We start from the raw sequence: 12,434 nt of genomic DNA on the forward strand, positions 1-12,434 counted from the left end.
TCGTAAAAGTCCGCAGAGTTATGGCATCTTGGCCGCTGATGCCCCAACGCTGATGTGCTCGAGGAGCTCATTGATCAATATGTCGAGCGCGGCTTGAGTTACCTCGTCCATCTTTTTGCCTCCCTATTGAGGCGAGCTCGATTTATTTCCCATGGGAATGGCAGCGTTACCCGTGAGAACATACTTCTTCTTGGCCAAGTCCTTGGTTGCAGATTTCTTAAGGCCACTAGCTTGCCCTACAACCTCCTTGCCCGAGCCACCTTGTTGCTCAACAACTTTCTGCTTCCCCGAGCCCCCTCACAACTCGATCGATTTCTTCTTGCCAGAGCCTTCATGTTGCTCTAAAATCTTCTTCTTGCTCGAGCCATCATGTTGCTCACACATTTTCTGTTTCCTTGAGCCTCTAGTTGGATCGGGGGTTTTCTTCACCGGGCCTTTTTGGAGCTTAGAGGCATTTTTCTTCCCGAGGTAGTTGAGGGCTTCTTGGCACTTGGGCCTTTCCTAAGCTCACCACCATTCTACTTGCGGATCGGGCACGAGGTACCATGCCCGGACACCCCAACAGTATTAACGGGTTGTTTCTTCGCCGGAGCGACTAGCGATTTTTTGGTAGCCCCAGGTGCTGTCGTATTCTTGTTTAGGCCTTTAGGTTTTTTGGCCCACATATCTATGAAGGGAGAATCAAACAATCAACGACCTAACGGAGTGGAAAAAAAAAAAAAAAACCAGCAAGTAAGCACTTACCTTTCTGAATAATGGTATTGAATTTGGCTTTGCTGGCACAAAAGTCATACTCTCTCGATAGAGGAAGTGTGATAAGCTTAGTAACTTTGCGCTCACCCTCGGAAAGATTGTTGAAATGCTGAAGCCACGCTAAGCTCGCTCCAGGAAGAAAGTTTTGCTCAACTTTTACTGCAAAGCAAAAGAATTTGGTTAGTTTGACGATGAGTTTTGAAACATTCTTTGCACGCACAAGGGTTAGAATCTTACTAGCTTCGGGAGCAAAAATGCTGGTCTCCTCGGCCTTGTAGAAAAAATATTATGAGTCCCAGTGCGAAACTTTTTTTGGGATATCGACCAAATCGTTAAAATGCACTTTTCTCACCTGGAGAGATTGTACATTTTGTCTTAACTTTTTTTTAATCTATACAAATGGATGAGCTCCTCTACAGATAGCTAGCCCAAATTGGCTACTCGGTATGCCATATACATACTTACTATTATTATGTATGAGTTCGCCAGCAACTGAATATGAGCGATATCGAACCATTCCAAAACACTGGCGACGAAGTAATGAGGGGGAATAGACATCCCACACCTTAAAAGTGTATCAAAAACCGCCACACAACCAATGGGGGGATTTTTATAGGAGAAGCCTCCCGGAGCCGTTAAGGAAAGTTGAGGCGCATAAACTTCATTTATGCACCTAATGTCCTCGGCCCTAATCGAGGAATGTGGTTCCTTCCAGGGCCTATGGGCTGGAGATTTCTTCGGCTAAGAAATCTCCGTGGAAGCATGGTTAGAAGAGCCTACTGCATCAGGATCTAAGCTCCATGCAACGACCTCCTTGGAGATCTCAAGGATTACATCCCTGAGAACCGTTGAGCCTGTTAGAGAGTCGAATATGCGATCAATGTTGTGGCTACTCGATGAAGACATGGTGAAAGCTTGCCTTTAGGTACCTGAAACAGAAGCGAACATGTGTCAGAGCTTGAAAATTCAACAATCTATCCACACTTTGTTTTCAGTTCAAGCACCCAAGATAGCTTGCGTCGAACAACAGACACAAACGAGCTACTAGGATTCTGGCGGCCACCACCATAAACCCTTAAACCCAAAACCGCTAGAAACACACTAAAAAAACCCTCACAAAGCCTTAAAAAAACTCAATGTGGCCACGACAATGGCCACCCTCAACCGCAAAAAGGTACAAAAACAAGTAAAGGAAGAGAACGAAACCTTACCAAAGTGTAAAGATTGAAGAAACTTGTTAGAAAAGCGCCATGAAAATGAAAGAGCAGTGACATAATAAGCAAAGAAATCTGAAAACTTTTGCAAAGTGCATAGAACTTCTGATGAGGTTGCTAGCTTTTATAGTGGTTTGCATGGGAGACAAAGGGGCGGGATTTGACTGTAGCCATTGATCTACAGTGAATCTCAGCCTTCCATTCGTCGAGTAATCTTGGCCTTTGGACGTGGCCACGTGTCAATTATCTGTGAGGGTCGATCAATTGTCAGACTGCCATAATCATAACCGTCACTGCACGTCACTTCGATTTTGCACGTGGACAGTTGTAGTCACCCACGCACGACAAAAACTAACTGCCAAAGGCTACTACATTTAATGCGACATGTCCACGTGGAAGTTACACATATGCCCTTCATTTCAACTTCTGAGTTTGTCAAGAATACCACAGCAGAGGAAAAGCCAAGTGTTGAGTATGTCGATTGGAGATTAGTCCAACTTATGAAGTTCAACCATACCTGCATTCATCACACAACCGACGGAGTCCAAGTTTGATATCAAATCGAGCAATAATCTTCGAAGCTCGAAACGAGCACCAAACATTAGGGGCGGATGTTGTGTGTAATTTTTTTCATCAAGCTTGGGGAATTTTGAGGTTATAGCTCGACCAGAATCAATTAGACTCAATCGATTGTCCGACCCAGCATAAGCTCATCGAGTTGTAGCTCGACCTAGCACAAGCTAGTCGCGACCAATCCCTACAATTGTTCAACCAACTCAGATAATTTCAGATCCTGGACATCTCGGAAGGGATCAAATCGACAGCAATCTTGGCGCAATCTTAGCGCTCAATCGCAAGAATATCAGAGTTGTATTTCAATCTTAATTGTAATCCCTTTATTTTCACTCTTTTCTTTGTACAAAATATGTATATAAACCCCCTCCAATGAGGAGAACGAGGTTAGTAAATTGTTCTAAGATTATTATTGTAAGCTCTCACAGTAAATACAAAAACAGTGGACGTAGGCTCAAAAGTTTAACTCACCGAACCACTTTAAAAAAATTTTGTGTCATTTATTAATTGTTCTTGATTCATTACATTGCTGGTTACCCGTAATCACGTACACATCCATTCCGATTTCGTCAAAGTCAATCGGATCGTTCTAGTTGGTTCAAAATCTTGTATCAACATTTATATTTATCAATTTATTTTAATCTAACCAAGTATATTTAATATAATATTTTTAATAATCTATCCTTTCATTATTATAAGATTTCTAGTAATACAACGCTTGTGAACCAATAACACTTAGTTTAGCTTAAATTGGTTTACCTTTATCCAAATTGAAATGAAAACTGATTGGTTACCTAGGCAGCTGACTAAGTCTATAAATAGCAGCCATTCATTGTATATGAACACATAAATTTCGAGAAAGAAAATAAGATAAAAGCTCTCGCCTTTAGGCTCATATATTTATGGTCCATTTTGATTTTGTCCTTTACTTTTTATCTCCTACAACTATAGCAAAAACAAAGATAAATAAGATTAGAAATATAATCTAGGTGTCTATGTTCAATGAATAAAATAAATAAATTAAGAATTAAGAAGAGATTTATATCAAAGAGTTTTATTAAGGAAATGATTTTATAAACTAAATAAAAACATACCTGTCCCAGCCAAAATGAGCTTGGTCCCAATGGGACCGGACCCATTGGGCCCAGACTCGGGATCGATTGAGCCCAGTCCTTGCCCACCTTTATTTATGTCAAGATAAATGCTTCAATAACATAAAATAATGAATAATTTCGAGATTAAAATTCTTTAGTGATAAAGATTTCGGATAAGTAGTGAGATTAGTTATCTCTTGAAAAAAAAAATGAAGAAAATAAAATTTATTGAAGAAGAAAATGATTTTACTAAAATAACCTTGAGAGAATTTAATGAAATATAAACGGTTAAAACAAAGAGTACACGACATGTAACTTGAGGTTTAGCGAAATGGTAAGTTGATACCCCTGTTTCATTTATTTCAGATTCTCACCCTTAAAGTAATGTCGTATCATTTATTTTAAAAGTTAAAGGTTAAAATGGTAATTTACTCCACCTCCACCCCCACCCCCACCCCCACCACCACCACCACCACCTCCTCCTCCAACACCACTACCAACACCACCAATACCATCTTCTCCAGTACCAAAGCCTTCACCATGACCAAAACCACCACCACCAACTCCACCTCCTCCTCTTGCTCCACCACTACCATCAATATCACCTTTAGCCCCGCCACCATCACTGCCCCCGGCTCCAAAGCCTCCACCTTCACTAGAACTATCTCTAACATCTCCTCCTCCACCACCACCAAAGCCTCCACCTCCACTTACACCTCCTCCACCACCTTCGGCTCCAACTAAATCTCACATTTCCACTACACAACATCGGGGAAACTCCTTTCCCGATCTTAAAGCAAAGCTGAAAGGCTTTTACCCAAAAAAAAAAAAAAAAAAAAAAAAAAAGAAATCCGCCTCCCTTTTTTTTGCCAATCTTCCAATTGAAATTTTGCCCAAAAACTGGAATTTCCAACTTCACCAAAACTCAACCCATTTCAAGGCAACAATTCAACCAACTCAACATACAAACTCAATTTAAGTTAAAACAATAAACTTTTAACTAATACAACAAATCTTAAATACGTACCTCAAGTGGGATATTACAGGAGAAGCCTCTCGAAGCCGTTAAGGAAAGTTGAGGCGCATAAACTTCATTTATGCACCTAATGTCCTCGGCCCTAATCGAGGAATGTGGTTCCTTTCGGGGCCTATGGGCTGGAGATTTCTTTAGCTAAGAAATCTCCGTGGAAGCATGGTTAGAGGAGCCCGCCACATCAGGATCTAATCTCCATGCAATGACGTCCTTAGAGATCTCAGGGATTACATCCCTGAGAACCGCTGAGCCCGTTGGAGAGTCGAACATGCGATCAATGTTGTGGCTACTTGATGAAGACATGGTGAAAGTTTGCCTTTAGGTACCTAAAACAGAAGCGAACATGTGTCAGAGCTCGAAAATTCAACTATCTATCCACACTTTGCTTTCAATTCGGGCACCCAAAATAGCTCGCGTCAAACACCAGACACAAACGAGCTACCAGGATTCTGGCGGTCACCACCATAAACCCTTAAACCCAAAACCGCCAAAAACACACTAAAAAAACCCTAACAAAGCCTTAAAAAAACTCAATGTGGCCACGACAATGGCCACCCTCAACCGCAAAAAGGTACAAAAACAAGTAAAGGAAGAGAAAGAAACCTTACTGAAGTGTAAAGATTGAAGAAACTTGCTGGAAAAGCGCCATGAAAATGAAAAAGTAATGACATAATAAGCAAAGAAATCTGAAAACTTTTGCAAAGTGCGTAGAACTTTTGACGAGGTTGCCAGCTTCTATAGTGGTTTGCATGGGAGACAAAAGGGCGGGATTCGACCGTAGCCATTGATCTACAGTGAATCTCAGCCCTCCATTCATCGAGCAATCTTAGCCTTTGGACGTGGCCACGTGTCAATTATCTGTGATGGTCGATCAACTGTCAGACTGCCATAATCATAACCATCACAGCACGTCACTTTGATTTTGTATGTGGATAGTTGTAGTCACCCACGCATGACGAATACTAACTGCCAAAGGCTACTACATTTAATGCGACATGTCCGCATGGAAGTTACACATATGCCCCTCATTTCAAATTCTGAGTTTGTCAAGAATACCACAACAGAGGAAAAGCCAAGTGTTGAGTATGTCGATTGGAGATTAGTCCGACTCATGAAGCTCAACTATACCTGCATTCATCACACAACCGACGGAGTCCAAGCTTGATATCAAATTGAGCAATAATCTTCGAAGCTCGAAACGAGCACTGAACATTAGGGGCAGATGTTATGTGTAATTTTTTCATCAAGCTTGGAGAATTGTGAGGTTATAGCTCGATCTAGAATCAATTAGACTCAAGCGATTGTCCGACCCAGCATAAGCTCATCGAGTTGTAGCTTGACCTAGCACAAGCTAGTCGCGACCAATCCCTACAATTGTTCAACCAACTCACAGATAATTTCAGATCCTGGATATCTCGGAAGGGATCAGATCGACAGCAATCTTGGTGCAATCTTAGCGTTCAATCGCAAGAATATTGGAGTTGCATTTTAATCTTAATTGTAATCCCTTTATTTTCACTCTTTTCTTTGTACAAAATCTATATATAAACCCCCTCCAACGAGGAGAACGGGGTTAGTAAATTGTTCTAGGATTATTATTGTAAGCTCTCACAGTAAATACAAAAACAGTGGACTCAGGCTCAAGAGTTTAACTCGCCAAACCACTTTAAAATTTTTCTGTGTCATTTATTAATTGTTCCTGATTCATTACATTGCTGGTTACCCGTAATCACGTACACATCCGTTCCGATTTCGTCAAGGTCAATCAGATCGTTCTAGTTGGTGCAAAATCTTGTATCAACATTTATATTTATCAATTTATTTTAATCTAACCAAGTATATTTAATATAATATTTTTAATAATCTATCTTTTCATTATTATAAGATTTCTAGTAATACAACGCTTGTGAACCAATAACACTTAGTTTAGCTTAAATTGGTTTACCTTTATCCAAATTGAAGTGAAAACTGATTGGTTACCTAGGCAGCTGACTAAGTCTATAAATAGCAGCCATTCATTGTACATAAACACATAAATTTCGAGAAAGAAAATAAGATAAAAGCTCTCGCCTTAGGCTCATATATTTATGGTCCATTTTAATTTTGTCCTTTACTTTTTATCTCCTAATTATAGCAAAAACAAAGATAAATAAGATTAGAAATATAATCTAGGTGTCTATGTTCAATGAATAAAATAAATAAATTAAGAATTAAGAAGAGATTTATATCAAAGAGTTTTATTAAGGAAATGATTTTATAAACTAAATAAAAACATACCTGTCCCAACCAAAATGAGCTTGGTCCCAATGGGACCGGACCCATTGGGCCCAGACTCGGGATCGATTGAGCCTAGTCCTTGCCCACCTTTATTTATGTCAAGATAAATGCTTCAATAACATAAAATAATGAATAATTTCAAGATTAAAATTCTTTAGTGATAAAGATGTGAGATAAGTGGTGAGATTATTTATCTCTTGAAAAAAAAATTAAGAAAAAAAAAATTATTGAAGAAGAAAATGATTTTACTAAAATAACCTTGGGAGAATTTAATGAAATATAAACGGTTAAAACAAAGAGTACACGGCATGTAACCTGAGGTTTAGCGAAATGGTAAGTTGATACCTGTTTCATTTATTTCAGATTCTCACCCTTAAAGTAATGTCATATCATTTATTTTAAAAGTTAAAGGTTAAAATGGTGATTTACTCCACCTCCACCCCCACCCCCACCACCATCACCTCCTCCTCCAACACCACTACCAACACCACCAATACCATCTTCTCTAGTACCAAAGCCTCCACCATGACCAGAACCACCACCACCAACTCCACCTCTTCCTCCTACTCCACCACCACCATCAATATCACCTTTAGCCCCGCCACCAACACCGCCCCCAACTCCAAAGCCTCCACCTTCATTAGAACTATCTCTAACATCTCCTCCTCCACCACCACCAAAGCCTCCACCTCCACTTACACCTCCTCCACCACCTTCAGCTCCAACTAAATCTCACATTGCCATTGCACAACATCGGGGAAACTCCTTTCCTGATCTTAAAGCAAAGCTAAAAGGCTTTTACCAAAAAAAATTAAAAAAAAAATGAACTCCGCCTCCCTTTTTTTTTGCCAATCTTCCAATTGAAATTTTGCAAAAAAAAAAAAAAAATTCACACTCCCAAACACAAATCAAATTCAACCAAACTCCGATTGAATAAAACAGCCAACTTAATCAAACTCCAATTCAATCAAATACCAAAGCAACACAACTGCAGGCAACGTGCGATTGGAGCGTGACAGGCGACTGAGCGGCGAGGTTCGACCAATAGGCTTGATGGTGGTAGTTTGTGATAGTTGGGGGCTGTTAGGTCACGGCATGGGGTCACACGACGCAGAGTTATGCAACGCGATAGAGAGAAGACATGGGTGACCGGTGGCAAGCGACACGACTAGATGGTGTTAAGGTTTTGGTGGGGATGGCCAGGGAAAGCAAATAGTGGTGTCAAGTGGGCTGATCAATGTCGAGGGTTGGCCAGGTGGTCGCATGCTGGCTGGAGGCGACCAAGTGGCCTAAGGCACCTCGACGACGCCGACGGTTTTCATGTCATGATCAGGCCGTTCAGGCCTTGGTCATCATCTGAGGACCCTCACCTTTGTTCGCTAGTGTCAGGAATGGCCAAAATGGCCTAAGAGGTTATGACAACCCTAGAGGGCAAAAACCAGGAAGATGAAGGGTTTACGTTTTTAATTTATTTTAATTTATGATTTTTATTAGGGTTAAGGGTAATTCAACTCTAGAATTTTGCATTTTACAGTTAAAATAAAGGGGCATTATGGTGATTTCATAAATTTATTATGGGTATATATAATAAATATATGGCATTATCGGTTTTTTACGTGCCCACTCAATTTTTGATTGCTAAATAATCAAAAGTCAAAGGTTCAAGGATAATTTGATAATTGCAATCTCTGCATATGTGTGAGAACCCTAACGATGTTACTTTGAGGGTGGAAATATGAAATAAATGAAATCAGGGATACCAATGTACCATTTCGCTGAACCTCGGGTGGGAACATGTGGTATACTCTTAAAACAAATTAAACTCTTTCTGGATAGCAATTTAAAGAAAATGATCTTCTAAAGCTAGAGCGTTTCACTTAAATCTTTTTTGGACAAAACCTTTTAGGACAACAAATCAAAATTGTTTTAATAGGAAGTATTCGATGCTTTATTTAAAAACTGTCCTTTTATTTAAAAAAAAAAAAAAAAAAAAAAAAAAAAAACCTTCTTTAGAGGCTTTAGGACACAATTTAAAATAATAAATTTGAGAGAACGTTTTGGATTGATAAATGAAAATAAAATAAATATCCTAGTTCAAATGAAAGGGGATTTATATGAAATAAAATAAAGCCCAGTATTTTAATCCAAGCAAAATATCTGAAAAAGGGCTTTTTAATAAAATAAAAGGTTTTGGTCATGCCCATCAAAGAAATAAAATTAAAATTTCGAAATATGTATCAATAACTTTGAAGATTAATTAACACACTTGAAGATTCATAGCTATACACAGTGAGTGATAAATGTTTTTTGAATAATTGATATTAATTATTCCTTGTGAGATCCATAGAGATTGAGTAATGAGTGTTGTGATTTTCCATGTCAAAGAAATAAAAAAAGAAAATATTTTTCGAGAGAGGAAAAATCCAGAAAGATGATCTCTAACAACTAACAAGGCCAAGTTAAGTCAACTAAGAGTACTTGTGTTGTTGTTATATGTCTAAAGTAAAACCATGCAAATCCAGAATTTGGCTTGCTTTTTGAACTCTAATAAATAGTAACTGTTTAGGAGTATGAACATCACCAACCAGTCAAATGGTAAGAAGAATACTATTCCATATAATATGGCATGCTTGATTGTTACAAAATTCAAATTCGGTACTGGGCAATCAAACCTCTGAAGAAATAACGTCATCACGCAAATCAGAATCCCTCTCCTTTTATCGTCACCACAAACGTAACAATTCTGAAGAGACTTTTTCTTGAGGCAACCTTTATATTATATAAAGCCATTGCCATCCTCATCTTCTGCATTATATACAATGTCTCATCCACAGTGAATCATATCACCTCGTTCTCTTACCTGGGCCGTTTTAGTGGCTTAAATTCACAGCTCATTACTCAGGGAATCGAGTCTGTCCTAGCCTCTTGCGCATATTGTTCGCAAGAGCGCCTTAAGCTCCCTACAATATCGGGACCCCCATAGATCATACCTACTAGGACCTCATTGTTGGTCGGGGCTTGTTGGACCTGATTATTCTGTTCGCTTGTATTTTTGCGAGCTGGTACCTCCTTAACAAATTCTTTTAGGTGGACCCTTTGGATCAAATCTTCGATGGCGTCCTTTAAAGCCTGGCACTCATTGGTATTGTGCCCGATGTCCCAATGATATCGACAATATTTCTGTCGATCTCTTCTGCCCGAAGCCCCCCTCATCCTTTCTGGAGCAGACAATCTTTTAGCCTCACCAGAGACTTCAAATATATGAGCTATGTCTTGAGTAAGGGGGGTGCATTTTGCGTATCGCAGGAAAGGTTGTCTTTCCCCGTGATTTTCTGTTTTCTGTCTTTTTTGGAACCTATTCTGATCCCTATCATTGCGGTCTTGGCCCCTTCATTTATTTGCTGGGCAATCTTGTCACCTATTGGGGGCTTTTCGTGGCGAGGGCTGCTAGCAAGCTTTCCACTCGCTGACGTTTAGCAGCCATTCAGTAGAACTTTGCTAGGCTCACATGGTTTTCACTTTGGAGCTCTTTCCACAGCTCCATCTAAAGCCTGATACCCGCAATGAGCAAAGTCCGGATTGACTTTTCAGGTGCATCCGCGACCTTTGCCTGCTCGTTCTGAAACCTCGTTAGATACAAGGTCAGTGTTTCGTCTCTCTCCTGATGAATATTGCTCAGGTAGTTGAGCGGCATTGTGAACTGTCTCTTCGCTTGGAATTATTGTAGGTACAGCGAGGAGAACTGTTGCCAAGAACTAATTGAGTTTGCCTTGAGCCTCTTGTACCACCTTTTGGCATCCCCTACTAATGTGACCGCAAAGCAGCGGTATTTTGCCAAGTCACAGACCTAGTGTAGCTCCATTAGGTCGTTGAAAGTGTCAAGATGGTCTCTAGGATCTCCTTTCCCATCGAAATTGCTTTCTAGTGCCTTGAATCTTTGGGGAAGCGGGGCCTGGCATACTTCCTCTATAAATGGAGAGCTCACTATCTCTTTTGTTGCATTGTTTTGGCGGGCTCTTATATCGTTGAGCATTCTCTGCACCTGATCTAAGTCTTCGTTATGAGGATTGCCTTGGCTGACTCTATTTAGCCTCACCTCGAGCATATGAGTTCGCAAGTCTGTCGCTTGTGAGCCCTCTCCATTGTGTGCATTGACGCGCGAAGTCGAGTCATGATGGCTTGACTGGTAGGTGCTATCATGCTCATCAGTGCGTTGCTTACAACGTTGGTTATAATTGGAACGTCAGCCATTGCCAGATCGGCATGCATTACTCATCTCATGAACTTGCGAGGTTTGAGCATGCCTTTAGCGTGGGTTAAAACCGGCACACTAATGTTGGGGATATTGTCGAGTAGGTCGAGTATCCCTTTGGCGAACATTGCCTTCATTTTCCCTCATGGGCTCTTTGCCTGGTCATCTCCCGGTGTTAGTTTGCCCGCGGGATTCTCGTTCATGAGTAGAACGTGCCCGGTGATGCCGAGATCGTCAACCGTTCCTCGGTGCCAATGAGCCAATTAGTCGTCGGTTGAATTCCGACCTATTAGGGTAACATCGGTGAAGCGCGACCGGTCCAGCTCTTGGAGAGCTGGTTGATGGTTTCTCAATTCATCAACGTTTTGTTGCACCGCCTATGCAACCATTGTTTTGATCAACTCCACCAGTTGACCATTTTTGGGATTCGACGTCCCTACCCCCTACTGGTTTGTGGCCTGTTGCCTTGGCGGCACTGGTAGTTGATGCCCGATGACATCTTGATGCACCTCCTGGCAGGTGGTTTCCGTGTTGTCATGGTTTCTGTTGGTGGTTTTTTATTTTGTACGAACCATTGTGGGCCTTGAGTGATTGGGTCACTAGGATTGTTTATCGAAAATTTTGAGATTTTGGCAAAGGCCCTTCTTCTAGCATCAAAATGTTGATACAAGATTTTGCACCAACTAGAGCGATCCGATTGACCTTGACAGAATCAGAACGGATGTGTGCATGATTACGGGTAACCAACAATGTAATGAATCAAGAACAATTAAGTAAATGACACAAAAAAAATTTAAAGTAGTTCGGCGAGTTAAACTCTTGAGCCTGCGTCCACTGTTTTTGTATTTGCTGTGAGAGCTTACAATAATAATCCTAAAACAATTTGCTAACCCCTTTCTCCTCGTTGGAAGGGGGTTTATATACGGATTTTGTACAAAAAAAAAGAGCGAAAATAAAGGGATTACAATTAGATGAAAGTGTAACTCCGATGTCTCCGCGATTGAGCGCTAAGATTGCGCCAGATTGCTGTCAATCTGATCCTTTCTGAGACATTCGGGATCTAAATTATCAGTGAGTTGGTTGAACAACTATAAGGATTGGTCGCCGACTAACTTGTGCTGAGTCGATCTCACACTTGATGAGCTTATGCTGGGTCGGACAATCGATTGAGTCAAACTGATTCTGGATCGAACTACAACCTCGAATCCAATCTTGATGGAAAAATCACACACAACAAT

General features: G+C 40.5%; 2 protein-coding genes across 2 annotated transcripts; both read right to left on the reverse strand.

Moving 5' to 3' along the window:
* Positions 1-3,465: 3,465 nt before the first annotated feature.
* Positions 3,466-4,970, reverse strand: LOC116123362 (glycine-rich cell wall structural protein 1-like). The gene is made up of 4 exons (XM_031409144.1): positions 4,841-4,970; positions 4,072-4,374; positions 3,635-3,721; positions 3,466-3,485 (listed from the first exon to the last, which is right to left on the reverse strand). The coding sequence occupies exons 1-4, from the start codon at positions 4,968-4,970 to the stop codon at positions 3,466-3,468; spliced, it is 540 nt and encodes a 179-aa protein (XP_031265004.1).
* A 2,379-nt stretch (positions 4,971-7,349) lies between these two features.
* Positions 7,350-10,638, reverse strand: LOC116123363 (glycine-rich cell wall structural protein 1-like). Its single transcript, XM_031409145.1, has 2 exons — positions 10,503-10,638; positions 7,350-7,669 (listed from the first exon to the last, which is right to left on the reverse strand). The coding sequence occupies exons 1-2, from the start codon at positions 10,636-10,638 to the stop codon at positions 7,350-7,352; spliced, it is 456 nt and encodes a 151-aa protein (XP_031265005.1).
* Positions 10,639-12,434: the final 1,796 nt, after the last annotated feature.

Source organism: Pistacia vera, unplaced genomic scaffold (genome assembly GCF_008641045.1).
Source record: "Pistacia vera cultivar Batoury unplaced genomic scaffold, PisVer_v2 Contig142, whole genome shotgun sequence".
NCBI lineage: Eukaryota > Viridiplantae > Streptophyta > Magnoliopsida > Sapindales > Anacardiaceae > Pistacia > Pistacia vera.